This window comes from Ictidomys tridecemlineatus, chromosome 15 (assembly GCF_052094955.1).
Source record: "Ictidomys tridecemlineatus isolate mIctTri1 chromosome 15, mIctTri1.hap1, whole genome shotgun sequence".
NCBI classification, from domain to species: domain Eukaryota; kingdom Metazoa; phylum Chordata; class Mammalia; order Rodentia; family Sciuridae; genus Ictidomys; species Ictidomys tridecemlineatus.
Window position 1 is genome coordinate 35,564,661 of NC_135491.1, and position 25,605 is coordinate 35,590,265.

Sequence of the window (25,605 nt, forward strand, 5' to 3'; positions counted from 1 at the left end):
TTAGGGAGAGGGATTGCCACCTAGGAAGGGGCGTTTCCTAGGGGACTGAGGGAGGGTCAGGGCGGTACGAAGCGGGGGTGGGCCCTGCGCGTAATGGCAGCGCCGTGGCCTCGCGTCCATCTTTACCGCTCTCTCGGACCTGTCACAAAGGAGTCGTGCCGCTACCGCTGTCCCATTCCTCCTGTGGCCCCAGGAGCTGGAGAAAGTCAGTGCTGCGTCCGGGCCGCGCTGCTCCGGGAACCCCCCTGGGGACGGGGGTACGGAAGGGAAGGGAGTCCGAGGGCTGAACCCGTCTGTGAGGGTGGGCAACAGTCGCTCGAGCCTGGGACGGAGAGACAGGACTGGGGCTCCGGCAGGCTCCTCAGAGGGGCCCGGTAAGGGGTGATATTGGGCAGAGCCCGGGAAGCAGCTTGGAGGTTCTTCACCAAGGCCTGCGCCGAAGGCGCCTGAAGAGGTTCCTGGAGGAGGGTGTTCCCCCTTGGGGGGCGCTGGGATCTTGACTGGAGGAGGTTTTGGGGGGGGGTCACCTTTCGGAGGACGCTGCGACTAACCAGGCCCAGGTGAGAGGCAGGTATCCCCCGGGGAGGCTCCTGGTATTGAGTAGCGCTTCTCAGCGGTGCCTGGGGTAGAGGGGAGGACGTTTGGGGAGGAGGATTTCCCATTGTGGAGTTTGCGGTTCCTGTGGGAGGCAGAGCTCCCCCCGGGACATTTAGAAACGCCCCAGGATCGAGAGCCCCCATTGAGAGAGAGGCGAGTAGGTAGGAGCCAGACTTAGCGGATTCTCCTGCTCCCGAGGCCTGGGCTGAAAATTGGGTAGGGACCTTGGGGAGAGGGGATTTCTGGGAGGTTCTGGGAACGAGACAGCTCCACTCATTGGAAAGCCTGAGTGGGGGAATAGCGGAGGAAATGGGAATGGCCGGAGGTCTGCCCTCTCTGGAGGCCGACCAGGTGTCCCAGACACAGGATTCAGCTGCTTCTGGGCTTAGTGCCAGGATGGGGTGGGGAGAGTCCATTTCAGCAACATCTCCTGCATGGCCCCAGATTAGACATTTGTCCCTGCCTGTTGCCTCCTTTCCCTGTTTTAAGGGGAGGGAGATGGAAACAGAGGCAGAGATATTTAACTGAGACTCAGAGCTTCTATCTGGTAGATTTGAGTGAGGTTGCTCCCCCTGGAGTGTTGTACTTTGTACTTTCAAGGGTTGGAAGTGTCTACTATTGACTGAGTAGTCTCATAGTTTACAGGTCCTTCACCTACCATCTGCTTGTCCTTCTTTAGTGGAGTTACTGAATCTCCTTGAGTTTCTAGTGTAAAATAGCCAACGCAGTATGTGAAAGTATTTTCAAACTCAGGCTGTGTGTGAAAGTAAGGTACTGTAATCCTACCACCAAACAGGTTGCTCTTGAGGAATAAAAGTGAAGGCCCTTTCCAAACTGTAGAGCAGAACGCAAATGTCAGAGATTAGCATTAATACAGAGGTCCATCACCTATTGAGTGCTGGGAGCCCGAATGCACTGAAAACTCCAAGGTTCCCACCTTCTTAGGTCACATTATAATCTAAACCTTTGGTTTCAAACCTTGCTACCATGGGGGTGGAGGGATTTCCCGTTTTTGCTCTGAGTTTTAATTTACTTTGAATTTATGATGATGCTGGCAGGAGTAAGACTATAATATAATCTTTTCATACAGGAATTTCTTACTGAAATTTTCCTCCAAGTAATTTGATCTCAGTTTTGTAAACCTCCCCCTTTTTCATATATATATGATGTATGTATATATTTACAGCCTTAGGATGTCTAGAATTAGTGAATACCATGCTTCCGCTCTCAGATATGTTTTAGATATGATATACAGAGAGATATATATATCTATATATATATAAATCAGATATGATTTATATATGAAAACACTTTTTAACATTCTTTTCCATAAATGTTCTCTTAAGTTTTCACTTTATATAAAGTTTGCATTCCTGGGATGATATCTTTAGATCCTTTTAAGAGGTTATAAGATACTTGTGTCCAAGGGCTGGGGTTGTATGTAGCTCAGTGGTAGAGCACTTGCCTCACAGGCATGAAGCCCTGGGTTTAATCCTCAGTACTATATAAAAATGAGTAAATAAAAATAAATATATTGTGTCCATCTACAACTAAAAAAAAATTTTAAAAAAAGATACTTGTGTCCATGGGTGACACTTCATGAATATTCAGTTAGTGGCCTATTTCGAGCTGATTTTCCAAATATTGGGTAATTTAGTTGTGATTTTTGAAGTAGTGTTTTTATTTTGTTTTTTGTTTATAAACTGATCTGGATTTCCTGCTTTTCTGATATTATATTCCATGGGTCATTGTTGTTTTTTATTTATTTATTTTTTTAGGATATTTGGTGTTCAATGTCTCTAAGTCCCGTTATTTTGCTTTTTTCACAACCCCTTCCATTTTTTTTTCTGTACTCAATGATATTTTTAAGGTATCGATTATAGGAAGTGTTCTAGCTTATCCTATCTGGACGTTTTTCCTGCTTTGTCAGCAAAATAATTATTTAGCAAGTGTCAAGGGGAATTAAAACTTAGCATACTGTATAATAGTGTGTTATTTTGTAATGACTAGGGGGGAAATCCAACAGCTCTAACCTATGCTTTGGTAAGAGTTTAACAATGGAAATTGTTGTGTGTTCCTGATGTGCATTTACTACAATCTCTTTCAACTCATGAGGTCAGTCCACTCCATCAAGAATTGTATATATTTTCCCCAATAATGATGTCATTTGTTAGAATGAGATGGGAAGTCATGTTACATCCTTTACAACAACTTTCTTTAATACCTTTAAGATCTGTGTAGTTTGGAGAAATTATTAGGAATTTTTGAAGATAATAATGACTATTATACAACTTTAAATTGTAAATTTTCTGGGTTTTTTTTTTTTTTTTTTTGGTATTATTTTGCAGTACTGAGGATTAAACTCAGGAGCACTCTACCACTGAGCTACATTACATCTCCAGCACCCACTCCCCATCTTTTTTTTTTTTTTTTTTTAAATTTTGGGACGCTGAGTTGCTGAGGCTGCCCTCAAAACTTGTAATCTTCCTGCCTCAATCTCCCTAGTTGCTGGGATTACAGGCATGTACCACCACATCTGGCAAATTTTCTGTATTTTGTGGTGGGATCCTTATGGAGAAAAATGTGATAATTTCAGGGTTCCAAAAGTAAATGGAAAATCAATGGGCATCACAGATGAGAAGCACAGTAAAACCAGTAATCTATTTTAGAAGAGCTATTTGGGGATAGTAAACTATGTATTTAGTGTCTCTTCAAGCTTTTGCTTTTTTTTTTTTTTTCCTTCTCCTCCCCAGTCCTAGGGATTAAGCCCAGGGTACTACATCCCCACCCCTTTTTATTTTTTTAAATTTTGAAACAGGATCTCTTTGAATTTCTCAGGCTGACCTCAAACTTGTGATTCTCCTGTGTTAGCCCCTCTAGTGCTGGGATTACAGGCCTGTGCAAACGAGCCTGATGCTTTTGGCATTTTCAAGACATTTACCATTTACTATTGAATGTGGGTAAATTTTTTCATGGTATTCAAATTAGAAATTTGGAAAACAAAATATTCAAGAAGTAGTAAGTGCCAAAACTTGGGCCATAACTTTTAGGAGGAAACTTTTACTTTTAGGAGTACAAAAGAATGAATATTTTTTCTATTATTTATTCAGTAAGTCAGTTTTGAAGAAGTTTTCTTGCTGACCTTTATGACTAGAAAAATATACAGATTTATTATATTTTGCTCTTAGTATCCTTCCCCAAAGGGAAAGTTGCTGGTTACATATGTAAAACAGTAACTATAGATAAAAATAAGGTATATTCAAGGTTAAATCAGGCAAAGTTACCTTTAGTAGTGAGTTCTTTAAAAGTATTCCCCTTTCTCTGTTTTCTGAGCTTTTGAGAATTAAGAGTAGAATTGAGATGCATTCAAGTTTGTTAAAGAATGAATTCTATGTGTTGCTTTTCTATTGCTTAAAATTACAGTTTCTGGCATAATTTCATGAACCCTGTACACCTCAAATAGGAGGTTTGAAATACTTTACTCAGCAAATATAGCATTACCTCATAGTTTAATGTTTCAGTGTTAGTTTTTTCTTACCCCTCCACATTTCCTTCTTTGTTCACTTAGTGCAGTGATTCTCAAAATATGACTCCTACCCCACCCCTTCTCATGGGAAATGCAGCTCTTTTTCCCCCTACTTTTCTTTGGCAGTGCTGGGAATTGAACTCAGCCTTGCACATGCTAGGCAGCTGCTGTACCACTTTGCTACATCCCCTACCTTGTTTTATTTTGACACAGGATCTTACTAAATTGCCCAGGGTGGCCTCTAATTTGCAGTCCTCCTGCCTTATCTTCTCAAGAAGTTAGAATTACAGGTGTGCATCACCACTCCTGGTGACATCTCCTTTTTTTTCTGTTCTTATTCATGATTGTTCACCTTTGCCTGTGTCTGAGCTACTTATTAATAACATACCAAGTGAATTACTAAGGATAACTAAAACATAGTATTTATAACCTAAAACTAAAACAATTAGAATTTACTATGATCATTAATACCTTTTTATCCCAGGTAGTCTGTCCTGGGAAACTTGGCACTGATACAGAACTTCTCACATGTCATATGTGGAATGGGGATTTCTACAGTATTCAGGAAGGGTGCTTAGTTTGGGATACATCATCAGTATTGTCTCAAAATTATTTCGGTTTTTTATGATAATTCCTTATATTGTGAATTCTTGTTTTGTTTCTCATAAGAATTACTATTTAGCTTTATTTTATCAAGTTAATTTATGGACTTTGGGTTAATCTTTTACTATGAACTATGTTAGTGGAGATATTTATACAATAGTATTTTGGCATATTATTTAAGAAATGAGTGTTGTGATGCAAATGTAAGTTCTCTATTCCCCTTGTTAATGCTAATTTATATAGTCATTTAAAAACTTGCTTCTACAGAGATGTTTCAATATGATCAAGTTCTTTTATTGGAAAATTTTTGGGTCCAGAGGCTTCCTTCTAGTGGACCCAATGTCTAATTCACAGGCTTTGGGTAGGGAGCTATATCCTTTGTCCCTAACCCCAGCTCCCTTTGCCAAGAGCTTGAGATACCTCTTTTCATCTTTGTTTGGTGTCTGGTGTATACACATTGAATACACATTGGTGTGCCCATTTTTTAAAGCGGTAGATATTTTGGAAATGCTTTCTTTTTTACAGATTTTAGGAGAAATTAACTTAAAATATGTACTGACTACCTATTAGGTTCTAATAGGAATCCAATTGAGTATGCAGTTGAGTGTTTTGAGACACCATTTTAAGTGGTTATCATTAATGAAAGTACTATCATTCAGGCTACATATTTTGTTTGCTTTTCTCCAATAGAAAAATCCTTGCCTTCAATTTGTATGTATTTGAATAACATGGCTATATGGTTTCCTGTTATTTGGTCTCCTTGAAGGGTGGAATCTCAAAGATTATGGAATATTACATGTGTTTTTCTTCTCTGTCCTGCAGCCATCATTAGCACTTACCTCAGTTCTTCCGTAGTATTTCCTTTTTGGATCCAAGGCAGATTTTTCAATCTTTCAAACTTCAGCAGGGATTATTTACTACTTAAAAAAAAAAAAAAAGAAAAAACTGGTATTTGCTTCTAGAAATTTTTTACTCTATCCTAGGTCTGAATTTTATTTTTTAATACTTATTTTGAATGCTGAAATGATTTGTCCTTTCTGCTTTTTATGTTTCAGATCAGGCTATATTCTGTAATTCTTTCTGCCATAAATCTCACCTGGTCTTAAATTGCACTACTACTGGGTTAAAAAGCTGTCAACATTTTAGGGGAAGTTTTTGTTTTTGTGTTTTGTAGTATTAGAGATCAAATCTAGAGTTCTTGCTCATGTTAACCACTCTACTATTTGAGCTATGTTTCCAACCATTTTTATTTTATTTTGAGACAGGGTCTTGCTAAATTGCCCAGGCTGACTTCAAACTTCTGATCCTCTTGCCTCAGCCTCCCAAGTAGCTGGGATTACAAGTGTGCACTAGGTGAAGTTTTTTTCCCAGATAATCTTTCCCTAACCATTCAACCAAGAAAATAACCTGTTTTTTTCTGAAAGGCATACTTTTTTAAACCAACCTCAGGGCTTAAGAGTAATATCAGAATCATCTTGTACTTCTCCCAGACTACTTGAAAGTTACAATCTAGGAGATGATAGTGCCCTATGTAACTGAAGCCTCAATTGCTCAGTGCCACTGCAGATACATAGTTTTGTGTACCTGTGTGACACCCCCCCCAAAAAAAAAACACCTTAGAAAGGCTCTCTTTCCTTTTGTGGGAGTTGGGGGAGATTCCAACCAAATACAACAAGCCCACAGTAATAAAGGAGGATTGGTTCCAGGATCCCTGCAAATACCAAAATCCATGGATGCTCAAGTCCCTTCTGTAAAATATTATAATATTTGCATAGAACCTACATACATCATTCCCTATGCTTTAAATCATCTCTAAATTACTTATAATACCTAACAAAATTTGTTATGCAAATAGTTTTTATACTGTATTGTTTACAGAATAATCAACAAAAAGAAGTTTAAAAAGAAGTCTGTGCATGTGCAGTTTTTTTCTTTTTCAATAATTTTAATCTGCAATTAGGGAAACCATGGACTGACTGTATTTCATAGCCTTGCCCTTCTCTTCTCCCTCAACGAAAGACCAGTGCTTTAGAGTCTAGAGACAGAAACACTCTAATTAAAACCTCTTTAGATAGTTTGTTTCCTCTGGCAAGTGTACTATTGAAATATGTCTACTTTTCTTATCTATATATTGCAGTAGTAAATAATCAGTTTTATCGACTTCTGTGTTTTCCTCCATTTAAACTAAATCTTCAGTAAGGAAATTATGGTCTTTGAGCTATCCCACAAGATATTATAAAAGCAAATATATTCTTTACCTTGATAGAGTTTGAATACACAGATGTATGCATTTGACAAGACTCAGCATATATGTTTAAAATGTGTACAAATGTAAATTTAACTTCTAAAAACATTGAAGTTCAGCTATGAATATGCATGCCGAATCATTTAGGAGGAAGGATTTGAAAGCCTTCAGTTTACTTTGAAATACATAAAAAAAAAAATTAAATGGAGGGATGATGGATATAGAGATGGATTGTATATGTGATAAAGCAAATATAACAACATTTTAATGATTAGAATCTAGGTGGTAGGTATAGAGATGTTCACTGTTCATAGTTTGTTTGATTATTTATTTGTTTATCTATCTATTTATTTATTTATTGCAGTACTGGAGAATTTAACCCAGTGGTGCTTTTCCAGTGAGCCTCATCTCCTTCTCTCCCCCCATTTGTTTTTATTTTTGAGACAGGTTCTTGCTTAGTTACCAAGGCTGACCTCAGACTTGCAGTCCTCCTGCCTCAGCCTCCAAAGTAGCTGGGATGTTTGGGCCACTACTTCTAGCTAAGACAGTGAATTTTATTTGACTTTCCTGTATGTTTAAACTTTTTCATAATTAAGTTTCAAGGGGGGGCAGTAAATGTGACACTAGAAGCTATTACTTGTAACATTCTCACTATCTTAGGGAAAAGTCTAAAAATATTTTCTAATGAGAGAAAAATCATTAAAATTTCCAGCATATAATATATTGTTGCCATCCATGCTATTTGAAATCAAATAGTGCTTTGGTGAGTAGAAGGAATTAGAAAAAACACTGCACATCCCATAACCCTATTTTGAAATGAGATAAAAATTACAACATAGTAATTGCATGCTCACTGTCTGTGTTGTTTTTTTTTTTTTTTCTTCCTTATGATCATTCCTTTAACTAGCTTCTCCCTTTTGGCAGCATAATCCTGAAGTCTTATTTTCAGGAAAAAAAATTCTTTCTGAAACTGTTCTGCTTAACAACTGAATATAAGCAAATATTTGAAGAGATGAATCACTGATTCCTGGACCATTTGTTAGAGAGGGTTAGACCAGTTGGCCAGATGCCTCCTTGGTGAGCTGGCTGTGATGGTAGAGGTCTGTGTTTTGTACTGACAGTGAGTACCAGAACCTTACTGCTTTAATACTGAATTTACTGACACTCCCAAGTTTTTTTTCTTCTATCAGAGGCACTTTGAAAAATACAGAATATTAGAAGAATATGCTAGATGTGGTGGTGCATGCCTAAAATCCTCCCAGCAACTCAGGAGGCTGAGGCAGGAGAATCTCAAGCTCAAGACCAGCAACTCAGACTCTGTCTCAAAATAAAAAGGACTGTGGATGTGTCTCAGTGGTAGAACACCCCTAGGTTCAGTCCCTAGCACCACAAAAATAAATTTATATACATACATATAAAAAATCTAATAAATCATAAAAGAGAAATGGAAAGAATAGTTTGTTTTGTTGTTCCTTCCACCCCCCAAAAAAGGAAGGAGCTTGATATATAGCTCTGGAAGAACACTTGCTCTAGCATGTTTGAGACCATGAGGTTGAGCCACAGCACTACCAAAGAAAAAGGAGGGGTATCAAAATTAATAATGCCACAACTCAGAGAAACATATTTGCACAGGAAATGTTTGACTATAATTATGTTCTTGCATAATTGTTATCAAGAGTGCTGATTTTAAGTATTACCATTTACATGATGAGTCTTTCTACTAAGCAATAATATCCAGTGATAAAGATTATCATTGAGTCAGTTGATAATTGTCCTAGCAACAGATGTGATAATTTTGTGTTTTTAAATTATGTGACCAACTTTTTTTTTTCTTTCTCAAAATCAGCTTTATGAGCTAATGCTGAGTAGTCTTCAAAGTTAAGGTAAAATGTTTAGGTATTACAGATATGTTGCTTTTACATAATCTTTAGTCTTACTCATTTTCCTTCAGTCTCAACCTTGGATGCTGTCACCCACAAGCAGGATAATATGTATGTTATTGGGTTGCTTCATAGGGTGGCTATTTTTTCATTTTGTTGATATGAATTGTACATCTCACTAATAGATAGAATGTTGTTGTACCAGAGATTGAACTCAGGGTCACTTACCCACATCCCTAGCCCTTTTTTTTTTTTTTTTAAGTTTTTAAATTTTGAGACAGGGTCTCACTAAGTTGCCTAGGGCCTCATTAAGTTGCTGAGGCTAACTTTGAACTTGCAATCCTCCTGCCTTAGCTTCCCAAGTTTCTGGAATTAGAGACATGGGCCATTGCAGTATATATCCCACTAGATATATATCCTAATAATTACATACCACTAGATATAACTGTATTCTAACTGCTATTTTGACTGATAACCTCCAAGGGACTACCTTCTAAGATAGTCTTAATTCATTTTTCTGGAAAGGGATGTCAACATTTTTGATCCCATAAGAATCACCTTTAATACTTCAGTTTGTTCCTTTATTCAGTCAATAGGTCCTACTTGCTGTGCCAGATGCTATTGTAAATACTAAAACTAATTTCCAGACCTGGCTGCCATCAGAATCACCTGGGGAACTTTTTAAAAGACACAAACTTGGGCCACATCTTAGAAATTTGGATTCTGGCTATTTGGAGTTATATTATGAGGTAAGACTATTACTTTTTTCTGTTTTGTAAAGTGCATTAACAGATTAATTAGGATGCATAGCAATAGCTATTGTAGGGCCAGTACAAGTGCCCAGGTCTTTCTGACAGGGCCAAAGCCTGAGTACTATGTTGTAGGTGGCCTCTGGCATCCTGCCTAAAAGTTGTAAACTGATTGTTCCTGTCTTAAGACAATGGTCCTTGTAAACTGGGACACATAATGGCTTTTTTTTTTAAGAGGTTAAAAAAAAATTGCATAAAATATAATTGTTTAGCTTTATCACCCAATCAGTAGTCATAGCCTTTTTGCCTATGAAAAGATAACTAACATTTTCAAATAACAAGCTATACATATCACCCAGGAGTTCCAGTGTGAATAAGTCTGAAAGATGTACTTTGTTTACATCCCCTGCCTGTGGCTATAATCCTCAGGAGTCTCAGTATGCTCCTTTCAGAAATTCTTTAAATAATTTTTTTTTCTTATGTTTCCTAGGCTTTCCTCTGTGAAATGCCTCATGGTTTCTACCACTTAATTAACTTCTTCTTTCTACCTGGTCTTTATAGCTAGTCCTTTATTTAAAAAAAGAAAGAAAGAAAAGTTTTTGGTTACAAAGAATTTGAAAACTTTTTAAAAACTGCATTTTGCCAGGCACTTTGATATGTGTCTACTTGAGAGGCTAAGGTTGGGATATCTCTTGAGCCCAGGAGTTCCGGCCTGCCTGAGCAACATGGTGAAAACCCTATCTCAAAAGCAAAAAAAAAAAACATTTTTCTTCTCTCACAGATTTATAATTGACATCATTTTCTGGATCATTTAAGGAAAATTACTCTTTTGGAAGAAATTGACCCAAAATATACTTGAACTCAGTTTGGAAATGGAAAAAAAAAAACTTTTAATTTTTTTCTTCCAAAGTTAGCCAGATTTAAAAAAGAAAAAAAAAAAGATGTATTGAGTATCTTATAATCACCATGAAATTATACTAAATGGGAATCTACATAAATTATTCTATATTCGGTTTACCTAAGCCTTAGGAAAAGTTTTCTTGGGTAGAATAAAGTTTAGGATTTGTGATCAGGGGCTGGGAATATACTCAGTGGTAAACTACTAGCCAAGTACAAGGCCCTGAGTTCCGTCTCCAACATTGAAAAAAAATTACATTTTTCCCTATAAGATGGTATACCCTGTAATCCCAGTGGCTCAGTAGGTGAGGCAGGAGGATCCCAAGTTCAAAGCCAGCCTCAGCAACTTGTCAAATTCCTAAGCAACTTTACAAGACCCTGATCTCAAAACATTAAATAGGCTGGGGATATGGCTCAGAGGTTAAAGTACCCCTGGGCTCAATCCCTGGTACCCCTTCCACCCCCCAAAATAGCTGTATTTCAACAAACTGCATCTTCAAGGGCACCCTCAACATGTTTTGTTTTGTTTTGTTTTTGTGTTTTATTGTTGTTAATTAGACACAAATTGAAACTTTATAATATGAACTATCCTCTGTCCTTCAAGCCTTTGTTTTCTGGAACTTGAGCTCACTTCAGCAGTCTCAACATTACCAGTTATTTTTAGTATCTGATTTGTCTCCCTTCTTCAGGTGTGCCTTCTCTGATTTAATGTGTCTGGTTAGATTGCATCTGTTTTTTCATCTAGTTCTCATATGACCTTCCATACTGATGATGTAGAAAGACTGTAGAGCATTAGAAAAGCTAGTAGTATCCCTTCTATTTGCAAAAATTGAGAATAGTTGGGCCCTCACTGTGGGGAAGCAGTTTGGAAGTGGTTTTTGTTGTTGTTGTTGTTTTCCCTTTAACTTTATTTATTTATTTATTTTTATATGGTGCTGAGGATTGAAGCCAGTGCCTCACATATGCTAAGCAAATGCTCTACCAACTAAGCTATAACCCCAGCCAAGCAGTTTGGAGTTTAAAAAACACTTTCCCAGGTGATAAAGCTTTCCCCAGGAGTTTCTTTTTATCAGACTGGCCTACCACTCCCTTCCAACAGTGTCAGTTGATTTAGCCAGACTTTCATAACCTGATGGGAAGAAACCATGATAAACCAGAGTATGGATTTCTGTACCACCTTTAAACCAGTGAGGTAGTTCTGTATATGCTGGAATAGAAAGTTGTGGTATTAAGTTTAAACAAACAAACAACAAAAGGCAAAAGCAAATCACAGGACAGTATTTATGACTTTTCCATGATTAGACTTAAGGAAAAAACTAATTTGTCAATGCATAATAGTAGTCATGGAAGCAAAGGAAGAAAGATCTTAACAAGGGTTAAGTCTGGAAAAGGAATGGGCTTAGATAGAGCAGAAGGGGGGCTTTCACTTTCTCTAGACTTGTGCAGCATTTAGGTTTTAAAATTGAACTGAATTTGGTTTTTTGTTTGTTTGTTTTTTGGTACTAGGGATTGAACCCAGCAGCACTTGAGCTATATCCCCAATCCTTTTTTATTTTCTCTTTTGATTCAGGGTTTTGTTAAGTTGTCAAGGGTCTTTCTAAGTTGCTGAGGCTGGCATCGAATCTGTGACCTTCCTGCCTTAGCTGCCTCAATTGCTAGAATTATCAATGTGCACCACAACATACCCAACCTAAATTAATTTTTTAAAATAAAGTTTAGCAGATAAAGGTTTTTTGGTTTGTTTGGGGTTTTTTGTTTGTTTGTTTGTTTGTTTGTTTGTTTGTTTTTTAGTTTTTTAGGTAGACACAATATCTTTATTTTTATGTGGTGCTGAGAATCAAACCCAGTGCCTCACGCAAGCTAGGCAAGCGCGCTACCACTTGAGCCATATCCCCAGCCCCCCCCCCCCGCCCCTTTTTTTAATGTAAATCTTTAGAATGTCAAGAAACTGATCTGGTGACATAATCAGCTAGACTACTGCCCATGTGGCAGACCTATCAGAAAAATTCCTCTCATCTGCATCATTCCAACAGTGCAATATCTGAGAAGGGCCAAAGCATGGCTTTTTAAATGTTGCTTTTGGTCTTTTTCAGAAACCAGCATAATTTATAAGATCAGTAGAAATTTATACTAGGGACCCTTTAAAAGAGTTATTTCTGGATTCTGTCTCCTCTGTACCTTTAAGCATTGAAATTTCTTAGTTTTCTTCTCTCTGGAGGGAATTATACCCTTGTCCCTGCAGTAATGGGAATGCCATTACTTTGACTCTTTGCTGGTTTAAATGTGTTCTCTGTTCAAAGACTATTTCCAACTGAGACCTTGCTTTTACCTGTATACTTCAGACATGTTCTTTTAAGTACAACCTCCAAATTTTAAAGACAGCCAGTCTGTTTTTGAGGAACCAAGAGCATCTGTGGTATTACTTGGCTCAGCCATTGCTGTTTTGGTTGTCTGGAAGCAGATAATGTCTGTCTGCTCCCTCTTCTTTCTCCTCTAGTCCTACCCTTTGCCATTCATTTCCCTCCCTCCTCTCTTCCCTCTATATTAAATTGCACAATTATATATATGTAAAAATGTTTATCTCCATTTTTTCCCTTATTTCTCCCCATGAGCAGTAAACCAGGGAAATATTGAAAAGAATCTTTTCAGAATAATAGAAATAATTTTTCTCTTCTAATCCCACTGAATTTCAAATTTTATTTACATCTATTCTAAACTAGTGCTCAAGACATGAGGAATTAAGCATAAATAACCAAATATTGAGTAGAAACTATGCACTGGCATTATCTATTCCTTATGTTCCTAGTCTCCAAATGATGCATGAGTTTTTACTTTTTTCTGCCTATCCCATGTTAGTTTCCCAATTCCACATCTTTCCAGAACCTAAGCAGAAGTTCTCAGCTCAGTGACTAGCTACTTCTATCATTTGGTTTTTTGATAATAAGCACTGTGTGGGATGAGAATGGCCATCCATAAATTATTGGAGGGCAGAGACTGTACCTTCCTTCTCTTTATACCAGGGACCCTTAAAAGAGTTTTTTTCTGGTTTCTGTCTCCTCTATCCTTTTAAGCATTGAAATCTCTTAGTTATCTCCTTTTGGAGGGAATCGTACCCTGGTCGTTGTTCTCCTTGTCCCAGCATAGTGCCTGGCACAAGGTGCTTAGTATTTTCAAAGATAATTGGTATGTCTTATTCTTTGTAGCAGACATGTGCAACAGACTGATCATTGTGTGGATATAACTTTGTGATATAAATTCATATTTCCCCAGAGTCTTGCTTACCTAACAGAAAAACTTTGTAAATACTTGTGTGATTTCTATAAATTCTTAACTAAGACTCCATTTGGGAAATCAGTACAGTTTTAGTGATTTAAAAGGAACATTCTATTCTTTTATTCTTCTTTTTATTAAATAAGCGCTCTCACATTTGTATCATAACTTTCTCAACAATAGACATGTGTAATTAGGTATTTTATTTAAAACATTGAATTGTCCCATATGTTTACATGAAGAAAGGAGACGATTCATTTTTTTTAATCACAAAAAGAGTTCTTGAAAAAATTGGACACATTCTTCTAATATATTTCTCTATCCATAGGAAGAACTAAACATATGGTTTTTAAACATCACTTGTCACTCCTGTGGTTTACCAGGATATGATTTAGCAATCAACTTTATAATATAATGATGAAAAAGTTATTGATTGATTGTTAATTCTGCTATCCAATGATATTTATTCATATTGGAAACCTATAAAAATCAACAAAGATGACTCTTCATTACAATTTTTTTCCCTTAGTTGTTGAGGTACTGAGAATCTAACCCAGTGCCTCTGCAAGGCAGGTGTGCTACTGCTGAGCCACAGTCCCAGCCCTCTGTATTACAATTTAAATGTCTATAAAACCAAACCAGGAAAGTCAGTAATTGAGTTTCCAGGAGTCTTCTGTTCATTTTCATTTTCTTTTCCTTTCTTTCTTTTAGAACTACCAGCAGATGACCAAAATTCCCTGTAACTGATAATGTTGGAAATCAGCTCTGCAACGTGCTTCGGCATTTGCTTGTTAAAAACAAATAGGATGCAAGTTCTTCAATCCCAGATTATGAAAACAGTACTTGGAAAACTGAAAACTACCTAAATGATTGTCTTTGGTTGGGCCGTGTTCTTAGCGAGCAGAAGCCTTGGCCAGGGTCTGCTGTGGACTCTCGAGGAGCACATAGCCCACCTGCTGTGGACTAGAAGTGCCACTATTACCATGGGTAATTCCTGTATCTGCCGAGACGACAGCGGAGGAGAAGACAGTGTTGACACCCACCAGCAACAAACCGAGAACAGTGCAGTCCCCACTGCTGACACAAGGAGCCAAACCCGGGACCCTGTACGGCCTCCAAGAAGGGGCCGAGGACCACATGAGCCAAGGAGAAAAAAACAAAATGTAGATGGGCTAGTGCTGGACACACTGGCAGTAATAAGGACCCTTGTAGATAAGTAAGTATCCGACTCACTGGCACCTCCAGGGCAATGCACAGTGTTCTGGAACTCCAGTGTCTGGACTCCTTCAGTTTATCTAGGATGTATTCTTCAAGGATCGTGCTTACTGGGGAGAGGAGAATATTTTATTTTTCCTCTCATGGCAGAGTAAATTATGAAGTTTGACATTTTTACTTGCTGTCATCCACTCCTGTTCTAAAATGTCAGAAATGTCTAAACATTTCTATAGCAGAAAACACTAATTGAAGCTATGATTTTTATTAGGGTATATAGTAATATGGAGTGAGTTTGTGTTACTAGTTAGGAAATGGTTTTATAAAGACTCACTGTTACTGTGCTTGCCTAGTCAATGCCACTGACCAGAGATTGAAAAAGTGACTTGTTTCACCAAGAGTAGACTGTGTGCAACTACTGTTGGCCACTTAAGGACAAGGCCAAGGAGAGTTTTCCTCCTCCTTTCTTTATATTTCTTCTTTGGTTCTTAGATCCAGTTGGGGGGCCTAGTAAGTTGAAACTGCAGGACACACCTGTGCTTGTTTTGTCTTTTCCCCTGCTTGGTCTAACGGAGTACAAAATCCAAGATTGAATAACAGTGAAATTAAAGGGTATTGTTCAAGTTGGAAAAACAAGTTAATTTAAGGTTGTATAATTTAGTAGATTTTAGAACTAATGGACTCAGGTTCAGATTCTGATTCAGCCACAAGTTCAAGGCTAGCCTCAACAATTTAGCAAGGCCCTTAGCAACTTAGTGAGACCTTTTTTCAAAAATAAAAAAATAAGGCCTGGCGATATAGCTCAGTTGATAGAGTGATTGCCGCACATGCACAAAGCTTGGATTCAATCCCCAGCACCATAAAAAAAAAAAGAGAAAATGGGCTAGAAATGTGGGGATGTGGCTCCGTGGTAAAGCATCCCTAGATTTAATCCCTAGTACCAAAAATAAAAATTATCATAAAACAGTATGTATCTGAGCTATTTTAGACTCTTCCTCAAAATAGTATTCCTGAAGACCAGAGTATTTCTTGGTCTTCAGGAATAATACATACATGTGAATAATAATAATAATGCATGTGAATCTCTCTGCAAAAGGAACTTGTGATCCTTTTGTGCTAGCCTCCCGAGTTGCTGGGATTACAGGTGTGCACCACTGTACCCGGCATATGCTATAATTTTTGAGAAACTAAACAAAACTTGTTTTTTATTAATGTGATTATCAAATACTTATATATGTAATTTTACTTGAACCTAAATATATATATATACAATTTATATATGTGTGTGTATATATCTATATATATATATTTATATATATTATATATATGAGCATATATACACACATACCAATTCTTTTTTTTTTTTCTTTAAATTGGGTTTGAATCCAGAGTCACTTTACCACTGAGCCCCATTCCCAACCCTTTTTATGTTTTATTTTGAGACAGGGCCTCACTAAGTTGCTGAGGTTGATCTCAAACTTGCAATCCTCCTGCCTCAGCCTCTCGAGTTGCTGGGATTACAAGCATGCACCACCATGCCCAGCTACACATGTATATATTTTTAAAAATTATCTCTTGTACTGTAAAATTGTAATGAAAAGTTATCCTTCCCAAATGAGGAAGTAGACAACAGCAATGTGAACTTAAGCTTATTAGAAAAACAGGTGCAGAATAGATTTAGCCATATTTTAAGAGAATGATTAAGAGATTATGGGAGTAAGATAGGAGCCTTTCTTCCAAGTTCCAGGAAAATATTTCAAATTATAAATGACCTTGTGGATAAAAAGCATATAATTCACTTATGTGAGGCAAGTGTACATTTGAATAACAGGGTAGCTTTCACCTCAAACCTGTTTTTCCTAAATGACAGATGTAATTCTTTGGAGAATGAGAAAATAAGGCAGATATGGAACAATGGATAAGATAATGACAAAACAGAATTCAGTCTATGAACATAGACATATAGCGTAATTCTTAGAAGTTATTGAAGAAGAATTTTAGAACGTATAAAGTTTATAGGGCTATTAAATGAAACGTGATCTTAGTATGGTAAAGAATATATCTAAATGGGTATATGCAAGCCAGGCATGGTGGCGCACAAACATATTGTCTCAGTGACTAAGGAAGCAGGAGGATCACAAGTTCAGGGCTAGCCCCAGCAATTTAGTAAAACCCTGTCTCGGGGCTGCAGTTGTGGCTCTTGCATGTGTGAGGCACTACGTTTGATCCTCAGCACCACATAAAAATAAATAAACAAAATAAAGGTATTGTGTCCATTTACAACTAAAAAAAATTAAAAAGAAAATCTTGTCTCAAAAAAATACAAAGGACTGGGGGTATAGCTCAGTGATAAAGCACTCCTGGCTTCAATTCCAAGTACTAAAAAATGAAAACAAACAAGCAAACAAATAGCAGTTAAGAAAAGTATATCAAATGAAAAGACAGACCAAAAAAACAAAAAGCAGATACGAATTAAAAGGGAAAGAAACATACAGAAATCTTAGAAATGAAACATCGTCGCTGAAATAAAAATTCCAATAGATGGTGTAATTCCAAATATGCCATAAAGAGAAAATTAATTAATTAGAAGAAAGTGTTGAAGAATTCACTCAAAACATCAGAAACAACATTCAAAGAAATAATGGCTGAGAAATTTCCAGAACTGAAGAAAATGAGTTAAAATTGAAAACATATAGGGTCTGGGGTTGTGGCTCAGTGGTAGAGCTAAGGGCATTGTGTCCAACTAAAAAAATAATTATAAAACAAAATTGAAAATATATTGCATTAAAATTAGACAACCATAGCAACAACAAAAAATAGAGTTAAAACTTTGTTTAGATAAGGGGAAAAGAAAACTAGGTATTGCAGTATGCTGCAAATAGGTAATTTATTTCAAAACAAAATTGTGGAAAACAAGACAATACCACCATGCTACTCTTTTCTATAGCAACTCTCTCACTATGGCATTAGAACCATTGCGCTCCTTTCATGTCAGTGTCACCCTTTCTTAAGTAAAAAATAAAGAGGACAATAAATACAGATGGTTCTATAATTGCAATATCTATATGTATGTATTATTTATTTATGGCTGACCTCAAACTTTGAGTCTTCCTACCTACCTCAGCCTCCCAAGTCTCTGGGATTACAGGCATGCACCACTTTGCTCAGCTTAGTTGTTTCTTTAATTTTGTTTTTGGTTTTTTGGTGCTGGTGCTGGGGATCTAACCCAGGGTCTTATACATGGTAGGCTAGTGCTCCACAACTGAGCTATATCCTTAGCCCTATAGACACTCTCTCTCTTTTTTTTTTTTTTTCCCCGACTGGGAATTGAACCCAGGGGTACTTAAACACAGAACCACATGGCCAGCCCTTTTTTATGTTTCATTTAGAGACAGGGTTTTATTTGAGTTACTCAAGGCTTTGCTGATTTGCTGCAGCTGTCCTGCTGCCTCAGCCTCCCAAGCTGCTGGGATTAAAGATGTGCACTACAGACTTTTTTTAGGGGGGAGGGGGTACTGGGGATTGAACTCAGGGGCACTCTACCATCGAGCCACATCCCCAGCCCTGTTTTATATTTTATTTAGAGACAGGGTCTCACTGAGTTGCTTAGGGCCTCACTAAATTGTTGAGGCTGGCTTTGAACCACGATCCTCCTGTCACAGCCTCCCCAGCTGCTGGGATTACAGGTGTGTGCCCACATGATTGGTATACACTTGCAGGGCCTGCATTGCTTATGTGTGCTCTTTCTTTGAATGAACCTGAAGTTGAAATGTGGTGATAGTTCTGCATTCCTGACCCACTATAAGAAGCTTGAGTCCTGGTGCTTTTTTTTTTTTTTTTTTTTGCCTTTTTCAGTCACCAGAAACTTGCACTTTATACCAGTTTTAGCTCCATTTATCATTAATAACTTTTTCATCCCTTCCACTGAGAGGAACCTTATCCCAGCTTCATTCTATGCATCAGCCCATCCATAGGTGTGGTTTGTGTCCCACTACCTTGCAAACTCAGAACTCCTGGTTACCTTTGTTCAGCTCCTGACCTACAGCCCAGTAGTCCTCTGGCTTAACTTCTGCTTCCTTCTAGAAATTTCTGCCACATTTCTGCTCCATAAAGGAATTCATCTTATTCTTTTGAGTGTAGGGATGTGTGTGCGTCCATTAAGTACCTCTGTATAGAACTGAAGTACTCCTATTCCTTATTAGTTCTTGACTCTATATTGTGTTTTATTACTCTTCACTTCTTCCCTTATCTCACTCTTCTCTCCAACACCCACCTCCAAATATCAGTAGGTAGCCATATTGGTGAATTTAAGGTGGGTTAGTCCCTGTAGTTCCAGTTACTCTGGAGGCAGAGATGGGAACATTTGAGTTCCAGATGAAAAAGAAAATATCAAAAAGAAAAAAAAAAAAGATATATTCTTCCACTTCTCCTACCATATGTTTGCTTATGTTTGTTAGGAAGAATATTTATAGAGTTTTGTGTATGATTTTTTTTTCAATTTACATTAACTGGTTTAGTTATAAACCTCTTTGTTTTTAACTTCACTTAATATTAACTTAAGATCTATATTGCTGTATGTAAATCTGCAACCGATTCTGGCTGCCACACACAGTATTCATTTGTATGCTTGAAAGTACCATATTTTGTTACCTTTTCCTCTAGTGATGGTCACTTAGGTTACTGCCATATTCTTGTTCCTACAAATAATCCTGTGTTAAATAGCATAAATATGCATCAATTTGTGGACCTATGTAAAAGCGTCTATGGAATTGTTTAGTATATGCATACTTAATCTCATCATTACCAGAGTTTGCATCAGTCAGTTAAATAGTTTTTAAAAAGCTTTTAAGGGGCTGGGGTTGTAGCTCAGTGGTAGAGCACTTGCTTATCACATGTGAGGCACTAGGTTTGATCATAAGCACCATATAAAAATAAATAAAGATATTGTGTCCATCCTACAACTAAAACAAAAATATATTTTAAAAAAAAAACCTTTTATAATGATTTCCCCTTATTATGAAGGGACACAGAATACATCAAGCAACCAGCATCTAATGAATACCTGAAATGAACATAGAAATTCCTATGTTAGAAGGTACAAGGTCATACTTTTTTTTTTTTGGTACTAAAAAAAAATTGAACTCAGGGGCACTCAACCACTGAGCCACACCGCAGCCCTATTTTGTATTTTATTTAGAGACGGGGTCTCACTGAGTTGCTAAGCACTTCACCATTGCTGAGGCTGGCTTTGAACTTTCTATCCTGCTATCTCAGCCTCCTGAGCTGCTGGGGTCCAGCTATATGGTTATTCTTATGGATGTTAATTTTTTTTCATGACAGAAAACATACAAATTAAGTGTTGTTTGCTTAAATAAACAGTGTGTCCTTAAACAGAGTTATCAATGTTTGATGAAAAGTATTTCAGTATTGAAGTTTCTCTGAAACATTTCTTTGGATTTCTGGGATCCCAGTTTGAAAAGTCAAGGAAATAAGATATGTGATGCCATTTTAGACTAGTGTCTAGAATATTAAATAGTTTCTTGATTAAGTTTGGTTTCTTTTTCTTCTAATACGATTTTATGAAGTTTAAGAATGCAGTGATATTTCCCAGAAGGAAACTTTCAAATGAAGATGTTTATGTAGGTCCTTGATTTCCTAAGTCCTCAGTTGGGATTGCCTTCTTCCATCCTGGCATTTCTTTGAGGTAAGTATTAGGAAGATGATGTTGACCTTCCTGGCTTGTCTCAGTTGGCATTGGGCCTCTAGAGGTAAAGCTAAGAGTAGACGCTGGTCTCCAATTTTAGTCCTGTGCATTTACTGCAGGCCACATAGCAACCTTTGCGTGTGCCCATCAGCCCATTTTGTCTGTGGGCCCTCACAGGCGGTGACTGTGGAAATGAGTACATAAGGTATACGTTTGTCCTGAGAGTTTGTAGCTCTTGTTGTCTCTTCCATCTTTTTCCCTACATTCATTCATATTCATCTTTTTATCTTTCTATCCACACATTTCCAATTTGATTTTTTCTTTGAAATTGTCATTTATTATTTCCTCAAGTTTAATATCTTAAATGTTTGTTTTTCAGTGATCAGGAACCTCCTTATTCAATGATTACATTACATGAAATGGCAGAAACAGGTATTTTTTTTAATACTTTCTAATGAATTAACAATAAGGAAGAAATGTGGCCACTTTGTTTTTTAAGACAAAAAAGCCCTTAGTATATGGAAATTTCCCTGAAAATGTGTAAAAGGCACTGTATATTATATCCTGAATGTTTAATTACATGTCTTGGTGATTGTTTTTTCTCACTTGAGATGATGAAAGAAAAGAAAAACCCTCTTTTTTGGCATTGACAGATTTTGATCTAGATGTTCTAGAATTGGGCCCTCAATTTCCTAAATATCATTCTGAAAATATAGCCAAAATAGAGTATACTTACTGTTTTCAGTTAATTCCTGTGTAGTGAATAAGACTTCTAAAACTGTTTTAATCATAATTTGATGACCATAGTTTATGAATGACCATAGTTTGATGATCATAGTTTAAATTTTATCCAAATAAGGATGCCCCCTAACCTCCAGGCACCATAATAAAATTTTGAACTCCACCATGATAACTACCAATTGATAATTATGTTTATGCCAAATATCAGCTGCTCAAAAGCTTCAAGATGAGATCTGGGGAAGTAGCTCACTGGTGAACACTTGCCTAACATGTGAGAGGCCCTGGGTTTAGTCCCCACCCAGTACCACAAATAAAATCAAAGCCGCAGAACAAAGGCCAAAAGTATTTCTTGTGTGACTTTATTATAAGTTATATATTTTCACATTTTCAAAATAGTGACGCCATTGTGTAATTTTCTTGATTTACTCTTAGATGAAGGATGGCTGGACGTTGTCCAGTCTTTAATTAGAGTTATTCCATTGGAAGACCCACTGGGACCAGCTGTTATAACATTGTTGCTAGATGAATGTCCATTACCTACTAAAGTAAGTGAATACTACTAATATTTTATAAAATGTCATCTGTGCTTAAGCACAGGATTAGTGACCACAAAGAACATTTGATGTATTTTCCTCTTTATACATTTGAGATGTGTTTTATTCAGTATTAATTTTATTATGTAAAATGTTTTTTTACTAATGAAGTGTTGCTTCTTCTAGCAATAGCTTACTGTAAGGTTTTAGTTTAAAATTTTGTAAATGTTAAAAATTGTTGCATTTATATCTATAATGACAATCTTTGTTTGGAAACTAGAAGAAAATGTTCAGGTGCCGAGTTGATTTTCCTATCTTTCTCTGAGCAACTTCCTCTTAATAAAAGTTTTCAATTAAGAGAAAAGGGGCATTGTACTGAGAGAGTACTTTTGAGTCTTGTTCAAACATATTAGGCATTAGTGTAACATTGAGTGTACCTTACATAGAACAAAAATATTAAACTTTTATTGAATTAGTCTGTATAGTCTACAGATTCTTTCTTCTTCTTCTTTTTTTTTTTTTTTAATTTGGATTCTGGCATCTTTTATTTGTCTGTTTAAGCCTCAGACATTTGGGTCCTGTACAAAAACAAAACAAAAAAATTATAGACAGCACAGGGAAAATCTTTTAACCTAGTCACTGATTGATTGATTGATTTTTTTTTTTTAACCTAGGCTTATAAATGGTTTCCATTTTCATTTGCTTCAAAAACTCTGATAGGATTTGTTCTTGCTTGTCGAAATTTTGTTTTGTTGGGGTTTTTTTGTACTGGGGATTGAACTCAGGGTTACTTTACTACTGAGCTTCATCCCCAGCCTTTTTTATTTTTTGAGACAGGGTCTTACTAAGTTGCTGAGGCTGGCCTTGAACTTGAAATCCTCCTGCCTCAGTCTACCAAATTGCTGGGATTACAGGTACATGCCACCATGTCCAGCAGCAGTGAAACATTTTTTTTTAATGTAACTTTTTATTACAACATCACTAGGCCCTAATGTTACTAATCATATTGACATTTGAATAGCTTCAGTCTATTTAATGATTCAAGAGTGGCATATGTGTATAGAGGGTAGAGATGTAGATAGATATATAAATATAGATATCAAATGTATAGCAAGTATATTTTGAATAAAATGGGATCTAGAAATTCCATTCCATTCAGATTGAGCAAACAATATTTCCTATCAATAATGATATCATTAGGTTACATTGTATAATTTTTATATGATTATTCTGAGTTTAACACCTGGTTATAGCTTTGTCTCAAAGAATTCTCTTGGGAAAATGACCTGAGAAGATATATTTCAAATCCACTCTTACCTTTTTGTTTTTAGGATGCACTCCAGAAATTGACTGAAATTCTTAATTTAAACGGAGAAGTAGCTTGCCAGGACTCAGGCCATCCTGCCAAACACAGGAATACATCTGCGGTCCTAGGCTGCTTGGCAGAGAAGCTAGCAGGTAACTCTGGGAAGCACCACAGAGGAAGATCTAAGTTGCTTGACTTTAAGGGCAGTTTGCACTGCAGGTCTTATCAAACTTGCTGTAACAGAAAAGGAGGGATTGGGCTCATGGTAAGAAATATTACAAAGGATACAGAGGCTAAGGGTAATCTAACTTAGCTTTGCAGATTATCAAAAAAGTTGTATTTATGTGATTTAAAATTAAGGGCAAAAGCTAAATTTACATATATGATTACATATATGTAAAAAATTTAGCTAGATAATGAAGACAAATCAGAGAGAGGAATAGGAAAAGAAATTTAGATTGCATTAGTTCCTGAGACATAGATATTCGACTTTTTTATGAATATTACCCATTTTAGTAAAGTTAACAGTAAAGTACATGTGACTAGCTTAGCTACTTACTGCACATATAATGGAAGAAACAATGGATTTGAAATCAGAACGTGAGCTGGGTGCAGTGGTGTATGCCTATAACCCAGTGATTTGGGAGGTTGGCAGGAGGACTGCAAGTACAAGGCCAGCCTTGACATTTTAGAAAGACCCTGTCTCAAAATAAAAATTGAAAAAAGGACTGGAGCTTCAGCTCGGTGGTACAGCACCCCTGTATCCAGTACCAATTAAAACAAAAAAAAAGCCGGTGGTGGGGAGTCACTTTACTCAGTGACCAACTCTGAACCAACCTCAGAGCAGGAGGGTTGAATAGGATAATGTTCATGAGACCACTCTGTAAAAGGTGTGGATTTCTACCAAAACAATTGGATTGTTATTAGTTACTGTTTAATAATAATATGGCACTTTTAATTATAGCCAGTGTTTGTTGTATTTGTGTAGGTCCTGCAAGCATTGGTTTACTTAGCCCAGGAATACTGGAATATTTGCTACAGTGTCTGGTAAGTGAGACATCAAAACTAGTTATTCTTAGTCATCTAGAATTGTATATTTTTCCCAAGTTGCCAACAGAGCCCCTGGTACAGAGAATGGAATTTGTTGTAAATTTTATTTGCAGGTGTTTCCTGAGTGTTATTTATTCCCTCCTATGTTAAAAGGGGGGGGATTTATTATATGTAAAAGCAAAAATAGTTGTTAGTCTGTTTTTAAATTTAGTCATAGGATAGCTGCTAGACTTTTCTGTGTGTCCTTAGAGCCTACCAGATGGCAATAGGGACCTCCAGAGTAGAAACAAAACCACATGGCATTCCAACATCAGATCAGGTTTCCAGTGGATGTGAATCTCTACCCCTGACCACCCTACTGTTGCTGCTCTTAAAACTGTCATCTTTTGAGTATTTGATATACATCTGTGAAGCTTGTGGTTGGTTGAGGCTGTGCCTTCAGATCTCTCCCAGTGCTAGACCACAATCTTGGCCATGGCCAGCCTATATTTTTAACAGTTATTTTTGCAGGCCAAGTGAGCATTAGTTTTTTCCAAAATTTCAATATGAAAGTTCTTATAGGTCCATACTTACTTCATAGTGCTTAAATTAAACCTGTACTACTCTAAGTGATCTTCATCGGGGTGCAGAAGTTACAGGACTGTCCTTTTCCTTAGGAAATTTACTGGTCAGTTGAAACAGAAGTACTACTAAGACATGACAGTTAGCCTCCATTTTAAGACAGAATGTGATCAAAGGAAAAATTGTTTCCTCTAACCTTAAGTGCCCTAAGAGTTGAGAGGAGTGAAGGAGGGGGTGGTGTGGCTAGTGTGGCTGGCATAGTCATGAGACAAACTTCCTGATGGTGAGACTTCAACTGGGTCAGGCTATAAGGTTAGGATTCAGCTGTGCCCAGAGGAGGCAAAAAATGGGTTTTGTGTCCAAGGTACTGCCACAGGTAGAAATCCAGAGACCAAACTGTCTAATCAAAGGAAATAGTGTTTAGAGGTAGTAGGATATGGACCCAGTAGCCAGCAGAAGAGGGTTCGGAGCTGGAAAAGCCAGGCAGAGGGATTGAGAATGGATGTGGCAAAAAACAGGATGCTGAAGATGCTTCACAATGGGGGAGGGTGTTGGTTCGATGATAAGCTCTGTTGGAGTTAGGTGGCACCAGGGAAGTACATGGGAACCCTCTAGTGTTCTACAGCTCTCTGGAGGCTCCTAGGGTGGACCTTCTGTAAGTGGGAACTCAGGTGACATGAACTCAAGAACAACTCAAAGAGCCCACTTGTTGCTCTCTCCCCTACCATCAC

General features: G+C 37.2%; 1 protein-coding gene across 8 annotated transcripts in view; it reads left to right on the top strand.

Moving 5' to 3' along the window:
• The first annotated feature begins 40 nt into the window (after positions 1–40).
• The window catches only part of Rspry1 (ring finger and SPRY domain containing 1), a 44,229-nt gene continuing 18,664 nt past the window's right edge, over positions 41–25,605 (top strand). The window contains exons 1-7 of one of the 8 annotated variants that reach the window (XM_013366530.4): positions 41–257; positions 9,441–9,600; positions 14,479–14,983; positions 21,063–21,115; positions 21,857–21,969; positions 23,289–23,415; positions 24,252–24,310. In XM_013366530.4, coding sequence (XP_013221984.1) covers positions 14,634–14,983; positions 21,063–21,115; positions 21,857–21,969; positions 23,289–23,415; positions 24,252–24,310 — 702 coding nt within the window. In that variant the 5' untranslated portion in view covers positions 41–257; positions 9,441–9,600; positions 14,479–14,633. The other 7 variants (XM_013366528.4, XM_021721434.3, XM_040279537.2 and 4 more) reach the window with 7 other exon arrangements.